This window comes from Euwallacea similis, chromosome 3, assembly GCF_039881205.1.
Source record: "Euwallacea similis isolate ESF13 chromosome 3, ESF131.1, whole genome shotgun sequence".
Lineage (NCBI taxonomy): Eukaryota > Metazoa > Arthropoda > Insecta > Coleoptera > Curculionidae > Euwallacea > Euwallacea similis.
In genome coordinates, this window is record NC_089611.1 from 5184323 (window position 1) to 5197707 (window position 13385).

Below are 13385 nucleotides of genomic sequence, written 5' to 3' on the forward strand. Positions count from 1 at the left end.
TAAAACTTCTAACCGAAAACACTAATTAATTCCTGCATTAGCGTATGACGTACTTAAATTTATTCTAATTAAATTGCAGGAGATTCCGGTTTATTTTTGATTATCTGGATATGAGGTGAACATTCAGTTAATTCGAATTTAAATCCAATATTATATCTATTCGCCTAATTCAGCCGTCACGACCTGCTACCCCTAAACCCAGCAAAACCTAATTGTGAATTCAATAAATCGCACCATTGGTAATAACGTTTCTTAGCAATTCTTCTTGAATTTAAAGCAAAGATTAAGCAATTATTTTATGGAAAAAATTTATTATGATTATGCAAAGCGAACATGCTGCCTTATCAGCTACTAAAATGATGCTGAATAGAAATGTAAATTAATCGTCATTTAAAATATGTCCGGATTATTTCATTAATTGGCAAGTGGAAGTTTCATATCTGATTTCTAAGGGATTTCATTTGGATTTAGTACTCGGCATCATTATATGTTTAAACGTGGAGCTAATGACTCGAAAAGTTGTTTGAACGGATAATTTCTTTAGGTGAGATAAACGAGATAAATACGATATTAAAAAAATTACAAAAAGTCCTAATATCCCTTTTAAGTTGAATTAGTAGATTTTCGTTTAACTCCCGAATTGAATGCTTAACGCTTGAAGTTCTATACGGATCGATGGGACCTACACAGTTTAGCAAACGGACCACTCGTACTGTCGGTCAGGCAGGGCTAGGTCAACTATTGCGTTTTTTAACCACATTCACGCTCACTCGACGCATAATTCCAATATTTGACCTGAACGTGAAGAGACTGTAATGGAATCATGACCTGACCAAGGATACGAATCGTCCTTCATGGGGTCATCGAGAGGTTGAACAGACCTGAATGTCCGAAAATAGTTTGTATTTGTTGTATTGATTGTAACCCGGAATTGGGAATGACTCTCGATGGTTCATTGCTCCCGAAATAAATGTTCAGAATGGTAATTTAAGGGAATTACTCAACACGAATTCGTGGGATAATTAATTAAGCAATATATTGCAATATGAGGTAATTATTTCGACAATGTTGATACTCTATGTTGATACATATCACCCCGTATGGCTATATATTTCCTGGGTCTCGCTAGCGGATCTATTGCCCGCTAATACCGAGCAATCCATGGTTTTATCTCCCTCGTACACATTTTTCTATCTTTCATTTACTCGATATTTTCTGTTAATATACTAAACAAGTATGCATGGTGTCCCAGGAACATTCGTACAAATTAGTATAGGGTGCTAGCGAATAACAACTCATATCTTTCACCACTTTTCAGATATAAAGTTTTTAAATTCAGTGATCGTTTCGAGATATTTTCAACTAAGTTTTTTGGTGTGCTACCATGGCATGCAATAGAAGAGCAAATATAAGTGTCAGATAGGGCAAACATCTAGTTTTCCAAATGATAATGCTTCTAAAAATGCTCTGTAAAGAAAACCCACCTTTGGATCATGTAGATTGAATTGAATATGCAGTTAAATAAGGTTAACAGCAGATCCGCTACGCTTAAATTGACCAAGAAGTAATTGGTAACTGTTCGCATTCTTCGATGAGCTGAAACAGAAATATGTATGTATTAAGAATGGCGAAACATGCATAATAGCGATTATACGCTAAGCGAAACACTACACACACACACACACAGAGAGAGAGAGAGAGAGAAAGAGAAAGAGAAAGAGAAAGAGAAACAGAAAGAGAAAGAATCAATTTACATCCGTACTGTGTGTGTTACCACCCATTCATTTTTATAATTGAACACAAATGTTACTCAAGCCGGTAACCCTTAGGTCAGCACGATGGAGTCACCCCTATAATGGATCGCATCATAGGGGAGATGGGGTCCATCACAAGGGTAAATTCCTATATGATTGCTTTATTGGATATGTAAATCTGAAGCGAAATTCTTACCTGTAACGATCCATATCACTATGCAATTTCCACAAGCTGCAACGAAAATCATGGTTCCAAATACACTAATCCACGCTGCTTGAATCCATCTTGGAAAATCTGGGTCTGTTTCGTTTTTTACTGGGTGCTCTTGCAACGTTCCATATTCCAAATATTGCAGACTTGTGTTATATGGCCAACTCTGAAACAAGTAGGTAATAGCTAATAGTAGCTATTTATGCAACAAGTTAGGATATGCATACTTTTGCATAATGAGTGGGATTCGCCTAGGGGTGATTTACGGAAAATAGCATTTCCCAATGAATTATTAGGTGTACAACTTTGCTTCCGCCGTTTTTTTTCCGAATTTCGCGATTTTATTGTAAAAAACTAATTATACCTTTAGGATCCAAAGTATTGTCCATCGCTGGCCACTACTTTCTCCCATCTTTCGGGCAGCATACGAATCCCGTGTTGAAAAAATTGGACATCTTTTGAAGCGATCCACGATTCTATCCAATTTCTTACTTCTTCATAAGACCGGAAGTGTTGGTCAGCTAGCCCATGTGCCATGGATCGAAACAAGTGATAATCAGAAGGAGCTAGGTCAGGAGAATATGGCGGGTGGGGTAGGACTTCCCATTTCAATGTTTCCAAGTATTTCTTGACCACTTGCGCAACATGGGGTCGAGCATTATCGTGCTGCAAAATCACTTTATCATGTCTCTCGTTGTATTGCAGCCGTTTCTTTTTCAATGCTCGGCTCAAACGCATTAATTGGGTTCGATAAAGAGCACCTGTGATTGTTTCAGTTGGTTGTAACAGCTCATAATATATTACGCCGAGTTGATCCCACCAAATACAGAGCATGATTTTGGAACCATGAATAGACGGTTTGGCCGTCGACGTGGAAGCATGGCCGGGATATCCCCAAGTCTTTTTGCGTTTGGGATTATCGTAATGAACCCATTTCTCGTCCCCAGTCACAATACGATGCAGAAATCCCTTCCGTCTTTGCCTTGCAAGCAACTGTTCACAAGCGAACAGACGCCTGTCAATATCTCTTGGTTTCAACTCGTACGGCACCCAATATCCTTGCTTCTGAATCATTCCCATGTCTTTGAGGCGTTTTGAGATTGTTTGTTGAGTCACTCCCAATGATTGTGCCAATTCTTGTTGACTTTGACACGAGTCTTCGTCAAGTAATGCTTCCAAGTTCGCATCTTGGAAAACCTTCTTTCTTCCACCGCTATGTTGGTCTTCGACGTGAAAATCACCGTTCTTGAAGCGCTGAAACCACTCACGACATGTCCTTTCACTAATAGTGGCTTCCCCATAAGTATCTGAGAGCATTCGATGAGCCTCAGCAGCAGATTTCTTCATATTGAAGCAGAAAAGTAAAACCTCCCGCAAATGACGAGAATTTGGCTCGTACACTGACATTTTCAATTGCGAATAACTTTATGATGAAGACACAAATAGACTAATATTTTTATGAGGTTATGTTAACAGGTGCCCAAGGCTCCTGCATGCCCACATGGGGTTATTTATTTCGATCATTACTTACCGCTACATACATCTATTCAAAAACGGCGGAAGCAAAGTTGTACACCTAATATATATATCTTTTTTCAAATTTTGCTGTTTTACAGAACACCAAAGACCTATCTTGATTGAATGAACAACCTGTATTTCTGCAATAACGTTATTAGCGACATATGTTTATAGGCAGTTTTTTCGTTACTTGGACCTAAGGAATGTCCAATTTTAATTGTGCCGCATGATTAGGTAACACCTTGTATTTTTTAGGATACTGGAGGGAAATAAAGCAGAGAGTATAATAATTATAAGCAGTTAGTACTGCTTAATTTACAAAATATAAATTTGCTTGCAAATATCCATAGCGGAGAATTTTTCCAACTTTGTACATTTTCCTAACTCTGCTATATTACATATTTTGTTTCCTCCATTAATATTTCCTGATGATTTAGTAGTTCTATAACAATAAAACTTTTATAATTCAAGCTTCCCCCATCTCTAACAGTTAACTTGCCAGAAATAGTCTACACATGTGTGAGGAAACATTTCGTTTAGAGTACCTCGTTGTTAAAGATAGAAAAGTCGTTATCATTTCGGTTTCGTAGATACAGAATGATTTAGGAACAGCAATTTGGGACCATCGCTGTATTTCCCACAATTTTATCGAGAATGTAAAAACTGAGGTCGACAGTGCTGCATTAGGAAAAACTCGTAATTCTAATTAATTGCGGAATATTTTACGGTAAAAACACTATCGGAGCCCGATTTCACTTTCTCAATGTCTTGTTAGATAAATGAAATGCAAAGGAGTTGCAGAATGCAGAGTTTTTTTAAAACACTCTGTATGTTAACTTTTACTCGTGCCTCTAACCTCGATGATAATTGAAACGCTCCGTAAAAACATTCAATTTGAGACACCCTATATATAGTGAATTTATATATACTAACGTTTCAAGTATTTTTTCGTCTCGGGCGCATAATTGGCATGATTGTGAGTGGCAAGGTTAAATATTAACTAACAAGCATAAAAATTACCAACCGTGTGGTAAACTATTTGCCATGGCCCCGTGTTATGGCCCCAAAGGACATTTTTATTGGAAGCGTCCTAAAAACTTTTATGCGGAGGTCGTCTAATGAGATGAAATAGTCTTTAAAATGTAAGCAACTTTCAAGAAAGGAGGTATTCGTGTTTTACTGCTGTTTTAAGATTTTTTGCAGTTTGCTAAATAAAAGATCTCTTGCTGATAACTTAAAGCAAATAAATAAATGGTGCGCAAAATGAATTCTGTAACAACCATCCAGCATTACACGTAACATAGGGTTAAGTGCCCACCAGTATATATCTCTAGCTTAGAAGGTCAAACTGTTTATCAAGAGAAATCGCCGGTTAGAATTCCGCCATCTTTACTTATTATTTTTCAGTTTAGCATATTATAGTTTTCCCATTAATCACCTTTGAGTGAAATGTTGGATGTTTTGCAAACTTTCCGGCTCCACATCTTTTTTCACTCGCTTTGTGGTCGACATGGTTGGCAAAACGGACACATAATTTCGGTTCCCTCTGGGCTGCGAGACATTGCGGGGTCATTCCACAGAGAAATATTTGGGCTTCCTCGTGATGTCCATGTGCAATCGATTCGATAAGGGGGTTCAGAGCAATGGCGTAGGAAATTCGAAGCATGCAAATTTTGTTAAATTTCGTTTCGGTCCTGCAACTCTACAGGTCGCAAATATCTATAAATCACGACGAAGCTCGGAGCATCGAGAGAGTCCGGGAGCTTTCCGAAACTTATGGCTGGGCGGCGAAATCGGGAAGTTGTGAGAAGCTCTCCAGCTTGCGAAATTTTTGCGCTACCGAGCAAGCCGGACATTGCATTGGCTCCACACTGGCCGCGGGCATCAGACCGGTTTCACACGGACATCGAGCATCGCAGCGGTTCCACGCGGGCATCGGGCATCGGACTGGCTCTGCAGGGACATCGCGAGGAAAGTCTTTTTGGAACCTCATTAAAATGAAATATTCTCTTTCGAATGAGTCCCTATGGCACTGCGCGGCCAAAACAGAACGGAAATTATTGCCAATAACTGAGTAAAAAATGTGTCAGTTTTTCCACGTCACATTCCTTCATAATTAAACTGAGTTGGGGCTTTGGTATTTGTAATTTTTCCAGTTTTTTATAAATTTAAATTAATTACCTTGTAATTTCTAATTTGCATTTAATAAAATTTTGTGCTTTAATTTGAAATTTGCAAAAAAGGTAATGGGCAGCATTAGCATTCAGTAAACCTCCGTATTATCTCGATATTCCAAGTTTTGTCGCGATTAATGAATATTTACGACTTGCTCACGAACGATATTTATATATTTCGAATTTCTTGCCTCCCTAGAAAGCTAAAATATTTTTCTCCTGAATCAGCCCCCGCGCCACCTCAAAACAAAGGCAGAACGAAAATTAGTGGCAATTATTGAGTAAAAAACAGGTCAATTTTTAATTAGTTTTGCAACACTCACTTATAACCAAACGCTGGTGGGTGTTTCGTTACAAGTGAATCTGCGTTTTAATTTGTAATTTCTTATTTTTTTTTTTGGTACTTTGAAATGAATAACTTTGTGATTGGTTATTTAAATTTCACAAAGTCGGTTTTCATTTGAAATTTGATTGTTAAACATTCTATTTATAACATGCCCCTATTTCATGGAACCTTCACAATACATTGGCACCTTCTCATGGATTAAACGATAAATGAAACTGCTTAAACTCTGCAACCTCAACAAATTTTATTTAAACACTAATCCAACAATTAACAACATGAGAATTACTTAAAGAACGCTTTAAACTACTTAGAACACTTTTACTTCAACTCATACATATAAGGCCTTTCCTACAGCGATTCCCATTTAACTACCTCATGGCGCATCGCCCTCTTATCTGATCTCTTATCTTGCATTCTTCTCGGCTGGAACTGTGCCATAAACGAGATACTTCCAGAATGATTTCGAATCGTCTCGAATTCGTTACTTATCCATAAATTCCTGAGAATGTTTTCGTAACTTTATACCGGGGCGCATCATTATTCTGCCGCTGTCTTTGACTTTTTGAAATTGAAATTCTTTGTCAATGCAAAGGGACATCTTAGTAGTCACTAGGATTAAGTAGCACAGTGTAAAACGTCTCAAAAAGCCTATTTCTCAAAGTCTTCGGATGAATGAGATGTAGGGCCCAAGCGCATATGAGTTCTGATTCCACTGGGTATGAACAGCACAGTATTTAGCTTGGGTTCAGCCAGCTTTTCCAGCAGGTTGAATACAGCCTGCTGAATTCATTTTCAGCAGGCTGAAAGAAAAGAAAATAAACTTTAACTGGTATTTAACTTAAACAATTCACAATTATTAATTCTAATAAATAAGTGCAATAATGTGCCAAGAAGTGCTTATCGGGACAAAGGCGTGAAGTAATGGAGAAAACGGAAAACAGGGAAGGAGCAACTCAGGGTGCTAACATTTAAACTGTCGCCAAGGATTTGTCCCAAACTATCTCTTTCAGAGTATTTGAATAAGACCAACTCCCACTGCTCCAGCGAGTTAGTAAAAATTAATATCGAAATGCTCTAATAATAGAAAAGGAGATAGCCGAGTTGTTATTCCCTGTCGAAATGCTCTAATAGGTTTGAATACCTCAGCGGTTATTATTATCCTTTCATTATCTCATCAGTAACTTACTTTGAGGTATTTTGGATGGTTTTTAAGGCTAAAATGTTTGCAGGGCGATGACTCTGCCTTTTTGTGGGTCCAAAAGGGATCATATCCAGGTCAATACAACAGACAAATTCCTGACCTCAACCAAATTTGAATACGCCCTGTATATCAATAATGAAGATTATGCGGTTTTATGGAGTAATGAGGAATCGTCTAATTTTAACATGAAAAGTCGTCTTCCAAAATAGTTGCCCGCCAGTTCCGACGGTTATGTCAAGAAAATATATCATCTTGTGGAAATATGAACTTAAGAATACTCAATATGATGCATGAACGTTTAATTCAAGTATTTACTTTTTACTATATATAACTTGCTTTATGTGTTTAAACTTTCTCGCTACGCTCGGTGTTTAAACTTTCTTCCTCCACCACATAAAGTGTAAGTTATACCTGTAATAAAATAAATATTTATTTTTTTTCCCGGATATTTCCGAAGCTCGAAAATTTCTAAGAGCAGTTTTCACTGGCCGTACAAGGGCGGTGAGAAGGTATCTCTATTATCCTTTAACTCAAGGATCAACTCAAGGGTTAGAAAGCTATTCAGTATTTAATTTTTATTTAGCAGCTCACGAGTCACCAGTGTTCAGTTATTCCTTTGAAAGGCCCAGTTTACAAGTCTTCGTAAAATGTTCAGATTATGGAACTAATTGGAATGCGCTGTTTCATTACAAGTGATGAGATGGGGATATTCAGCTAGATAATTTTGGAAAATCATATGAATAAATTGGATTCTGAAACATCATAACAGGCAGAGATGTGGAGATGTATTTTGATTCAGATAATGCAATTCCTATTCCCTACTTAAACTTGAAATGGAATTGTTATGTTCAATGGATACTTGGAAATTGGACACATGTGTAATCTGCTATATGTAATCACCATAAATTAATTTTGAATTTATGTGATAAAAGCATTTGCGTAGTTAGCACTTATTAACATAGCAGTAGGTATGCCCTGTTACTATTCGTTCAACAAATATTTTAGTTTCATAGTAGGTCTACGTGAATATAGGGTGTTCTATGATAAGAAGAAGATGCTTTAAGAGACGATTATATAGGTCTTTTTCGACAAAAAAGTCGTATAAATAAGGCTCTGACTTTTCTCCAAAATGCACCATGCTATAGAGTATCAAATTCACTATCAGGTAGTACTTTCCCTATGCTTTGACACTACATCGCTACTAAGTTAAACGTGTTTAAATTCACAAATAGCTCGGGTGGCTAATGCTTCTCTTGGATGAGTGTTAACAAATTTTAAGTTAACCACTCGCAAAACAGGAAAAACAGCTCCAAACTTCAACTTTTTAGAGCAAAAAAGCCATGTAATAATGTCTTTGAAGTTAAAGAAACTATCATTGAATTCTATGAATTCATGAAGTGCAAGAAAGCAAATTAATTATCTTGTTTGTTCGAGGCGTTCTTTAAAAAAAGCGTTTAATGATGTTGACCGAAGGAAGTATTTTGATGTGGCCTTCGTTTATAACTTTGCCAATGGCAATGCTTTTGAGACTATAAATGTCGTATGAAAAACGGCACATTACCAACAACAGATTATTTGTCAAGGTTTTCCTCTCCGAGAAGTTGGTGTTTGAGACCTCATTTAAAATGAAAGTGTTGAGGGAAAGATTGTCAGAAGATTTTACAAAAAGGACATGTAGAGTACTTCAGAATCAGAACCCTCTGGGTAGCCCGAAGCTCCGACCGGGGATCCCGATTGATAGGGGTAGGAAGGTGACTATATAGCTGAATGAAAAAGCACTTGTGTGGTCAAGCAGTATACAGACTCCTGCAAAAAATTCATGTCTTTTTTTTAATTAAATATTAATTTTTATTGTATATTGGGTGCGCAAAGATAACATAAGAAAAAGGGCTGCAAATTTTTTCGAACCTGAATAAAAGTGTACCTAAAATTACCCAAAACTTACTAAAGACGAATAAATTGGTGTACAGATGTGAATGTGCAGAAGACATAAATCTACATTTAGCTTTGCTTCAGTTAAATATATGTTCCATTTGAATTTTGCATTTAGTTCAAAATTGACCAAAATGTGGAAGATATCGATTTATGTGCGACACTATTACGTCTTTAGTCAACAACTGACAAAACCTGGACACAATTTATTGTATATGAAAATTTCAAAATATAACGGATAGAAAATTTAAAACTCCACATAACACAATGTTAAATTTACTATTTTACCCCAGGTCTGAGATTCTTGCAAATGTCCGTTTATGCTCACGCCCTATTGCAGTAGCGCGGCAAGTGGAAAACGTTATAAGTGTTAAAAAGAAGTTTAGCGTGGAATGAAAATATGCAAGTTAGTTCCAATTTAACCGACTTCGTATGCGCTTTTTAACATCCCAATCTTGAATATAGAATATGAATTCCTGCAAAGGGAGTATATTTCGGTTACTCGAAGATCAATTCTCATCTCTCAGATTCAATTCGAAATAAATTCGTGCTTCATATTTTTCAACTTCTCGCCAATTTTTGATATAACTAAATATACGGACACCATTTCTTTATAAATTCAATTATTTCCAGCTTATACGTGAGGCTATTTTGTTGGGCAACGTTGCTTAAACCTCTATTTAAATTGGATTGCTTAACTATTTAACTCTCAGAATACAACGATATAATATCATATGCACTATCTAGTCACATGGAATTTTTAATTTAAAAAACACGCTTCTGCTGTTTTGTCACCTGCTATGCTCTTTTATATGTATTTTCTTAAAACCTTATTTCCGCCACGTTTCCGATGAATCGAATTTAGTAACAACTTTCAACATGAAAAGAAATTTTATATCCATACCACAATGAATTTTGACCATGAAAGCACCATTTTGTATTGTTTGCTGCATCTGGAGCAGAGCGGGGAAAAGCTTCAGAGGTATCGAATGAACTGCCTCTAATAAATATTTATGTCGAAATGCTGAACCAATAATTCACCCCTTCTGTAAAACTTTTTCTTCTTTTTATTATTTTTGTTAATATTAGCTGTAGTGAAGATCAGTGCATTAGTCGTGAAAAAAAAATTGAAAGGATTAAGGCCTCTTATCCCAAAGGTCAGTTTTGGCCCTACTAAATTTCATTAGTTTAGTTGATCTCGGGTTAATTAACCGCAGGCAGAAATCGGCAGTGTCCTTTGCAAGTTTGTTGAGCCTGTAGGAGAATGTCCTACTAGCGCCATCTGCCATGTGCCTTTGCGTCAAACGTGCAATTGGCACGAGATGAACCGGACCAGATCTAATAGAGTCGAAACTAGTCTTTGTAGTGGTTCAATTAATCAAACACAGGACTAAAGCGAGGCGTAAAGTCGCAATAGGCCTTAATCTTGCCTTCTATCAAAGCTACATATGTTTAGTAAACTGTGAAATAGTTGTCATATTGGGCCCTATATTTGATCACATAAAGGAGTGGACTGCTTTGAGAAAGACAGAACTTGTTAAACCGGTATTCGAGTGAAATTGGTGGGAGGGAGGCAGATGTTTTATAAAATACCATTTGTAGAATAATTTTACTCGATTATATCCTCGATGCCATCTTTCTTTTCATGTGGACAAATGGGCCAACCCCAGCATAAGTGTCAACAAGTAGCTTTGCTTCGATGCCCGTTAACATTGGGCACATTCAGCACGTGTAAGCGCTGTGCAACAGTTTGAAGTTCGGTGATGAACGCAAGAATCACCTTAGCCCCCAATTAAATCTATTTGAAAGGTAGTCATAGAGCAAAAATCCCAACAGATTCGCAACTGCTGACTACATTGTAGTTGTAGTCGGTCGTTGGTAGAATCAATTTTTAATTTTCGACTTTTGACAAAAATGATGATTAAAACTGCATTCACTGACACTTTAATATTATGCGGTTTTGCTGTTTTCACACCATTTATACGCATAACACTGAAGGCAATTTATTTTTAATGGTCATAGGATTTAGATTTAAGTAATTGCATAAATATCACCATTTATCAAATATGGCGTCTATGAATCCTCGGAAATAACAAGCTGCGGTTAAATGAAATTAGGTCCGATTTGCGATGACAATCTCCAAACAAATGCATGCATGTGTAATTTTTTAATCTGCCAGCAATAGAATTTGCATGATAAACATCACGCGAAAATCTCGCTAAAAATAATAACACATTATCTGTTGGTGACCGTTGTAAGTTTAGTTTTATTTGCAACAGATCGGGCTAAAATTGCTAGTGCGACGAAGCTTTTAACTATGGTTTGATTATAAAGACTGTTCTGACACCGCAACGAATCATTACGGTACTAGTACAAAAATGTGTACAATATTTCTTTAAACTTTGTTACGACACCCTGTATATCGATTGGTCATTACCTAGAAGCAGAAATGGTTATGTAGGGGAAATTACTTGGCGTCCAATGTCTTATTTTACCCGTATTTATTGGATAACTACTTCATTTAATAAAGCTCGCATGGAGGACACATTCAAAATTATCCTCAGAATTTCCGAGGGAAATGCAGCGGTAAATCATATTATCTGAATGCCCTAACAACAGCATCATTAGCTTTATGGAGCAAATTTGGATTAACGTAATGTTCTAAGTAATGGCTTAAAGCGATTTGTTGAAAGAACTCTATGATATATGTGTAGGTACTCAGCAATTATAAGAATCAGTTTAACTGGCATGAACTTTATAATTGAAAATCCAATTTATAACTGATGAAAATGCTCTATTACTAAAGAATAATTATTGATCAAAATCAATGTTGTTTCCATATAACTTAATTCTTTAACGAGGCACATCACCCTTACAGCCCCGGGAAGACGCATTTCGATGGATTTATTACACGTGAAAAAATTGAAGAAAATTCAGTCACTATCATTTCCATTGATTTAATTCGAATTTCTTCATTAGTAATTTCTCTAATATCGCCAGTAGATTTATCATAAAGTCCCCTATACCGATAGTCTTTAACCAAGCTATTACAGAAAAATTAAATTGGAGAAAAGTGGTCCTTTTAATAAACTCGTTAGCAATTTGTTAATTTACCCAAGACGGGAATAGATGAAAATAGCTATATAAGTCATGTTTTCGAGCCTTAGACGTATGGTTTGAAAATCGCGCCCATCCATTTGGAGAAAAATACCGTTCGGCCTATGCGAATATCAAGGAATAGAAATTCTTCATTCACGTGAAAATTAATAATGAAGGAAGCCAAGTTAGTCAATTAAGAATTTCGGGCCTATGATATTTGCATAGGTTCAGCGGTGTTCTTTGTCCAGCCCGCTTAGTTTATGGAACCAACATCCCCCATTTGCGTGGAAACTGTTGGAGATATTACCATCAAACCGTATATTTTCTAAATCCTAACGAACAGCTTTATTAATATTTAGAAATAGGAACGCATAGGGTATTTTATTAGACATTTTAAGCGCATCTCATTTTTAATTATTTTTCTTTCTATGCCATTAGAAAATTCTGTACAATTTTTGCATCTGAGACCATGTTTTTATATTTTCAAGTAAAAAATTTAAAGGAGGCTTTCCCGCATGAAGACGCTGTGCATAGTCCATAGTCGTGGGAAAAATAGTGCCCGCGACTTGTTGGAAAGTCCCATAACTCTCTTGCCCACGCCTGTGGCTCGTCCTCAACATTTTACGCTCGTATGTTAACAGTTACTTTCCTCGCATCGGTAACGAAGCGTTTACGAATTTACATTCAGGTTAGGTCAGATTGCAAAAATTGATGTAGACTATTTCTGCTGACGTCTTTTAAGGCAATCTGGGCCATCATGTGCACCTAACAATTTCTTTCCATTTTCCACGTCAACAGATGCCATTTGATAGGCACTGAAGTAAATATAGCTAAGCACATTTGCACCGATTTCATAAATCAGATCAAAGAGATAAACTACCAGATAAAAATCGTGTAAGAAACTTAGTGGGATACCTAGATATTATATTCTGTGCATATAAACCAATTTATTCACGTTATTCAAAAAATAACGCGAATAAAGCAAGAATTCGCCCTTCTCGGCGATGACAGAAAAATGGCAAGGGCTTTCTAAGGAAAATATGCTTTAGTGTCACGACCACATTTCTATTTAGAGTAGGTAGTTGAATAGCGGTATTGCTGCTGAAGTCTTTGCTTTTTTAATGAAGCCTGTTACGAGTAAGGGCAAATT

The 13385-nt window shown here is 36.6% G+C and overlaps 2 protein-coding genes across 5 annotated transcripts in view; both read right to left on the minus strand.

The window, feature by feature from the left end:
- The window catches only part of LOC136419594 (spliceosome-associated protein CWC27 homolog), a 113657-nt gene that overhangs the window by 83447 nt on the left and 16825 nt on the right, over positions 1-13385 (minus strand). The window lies entirely within an intron of this gene.
- Positions 1-13385, minus strand: part of LOC136419599 (tachykinin-like peptides receptor 86C) — a 56180-nt gene that overhangs the window by 29533 nt on the left and 13262 nt on the right. For all 3 annotated transcript variants that reach the window (XM_066406060.1, XM_066406059.1, XM_066406058.1), the window contains exons 3-4: positions 1951-2131; positions 1485-1596 (exon numbers count right to left, since the gene is read on the minus strand). In XM_066406060.1, coding sequence (XP_066262157.1) covers positions 1485-1596; positions 1951-2131 — 293 coding nt within the window. The remainder of the gene's footprint in view (positions 1-1484; positions 1597-1950; positions 2132-13385) is intronic.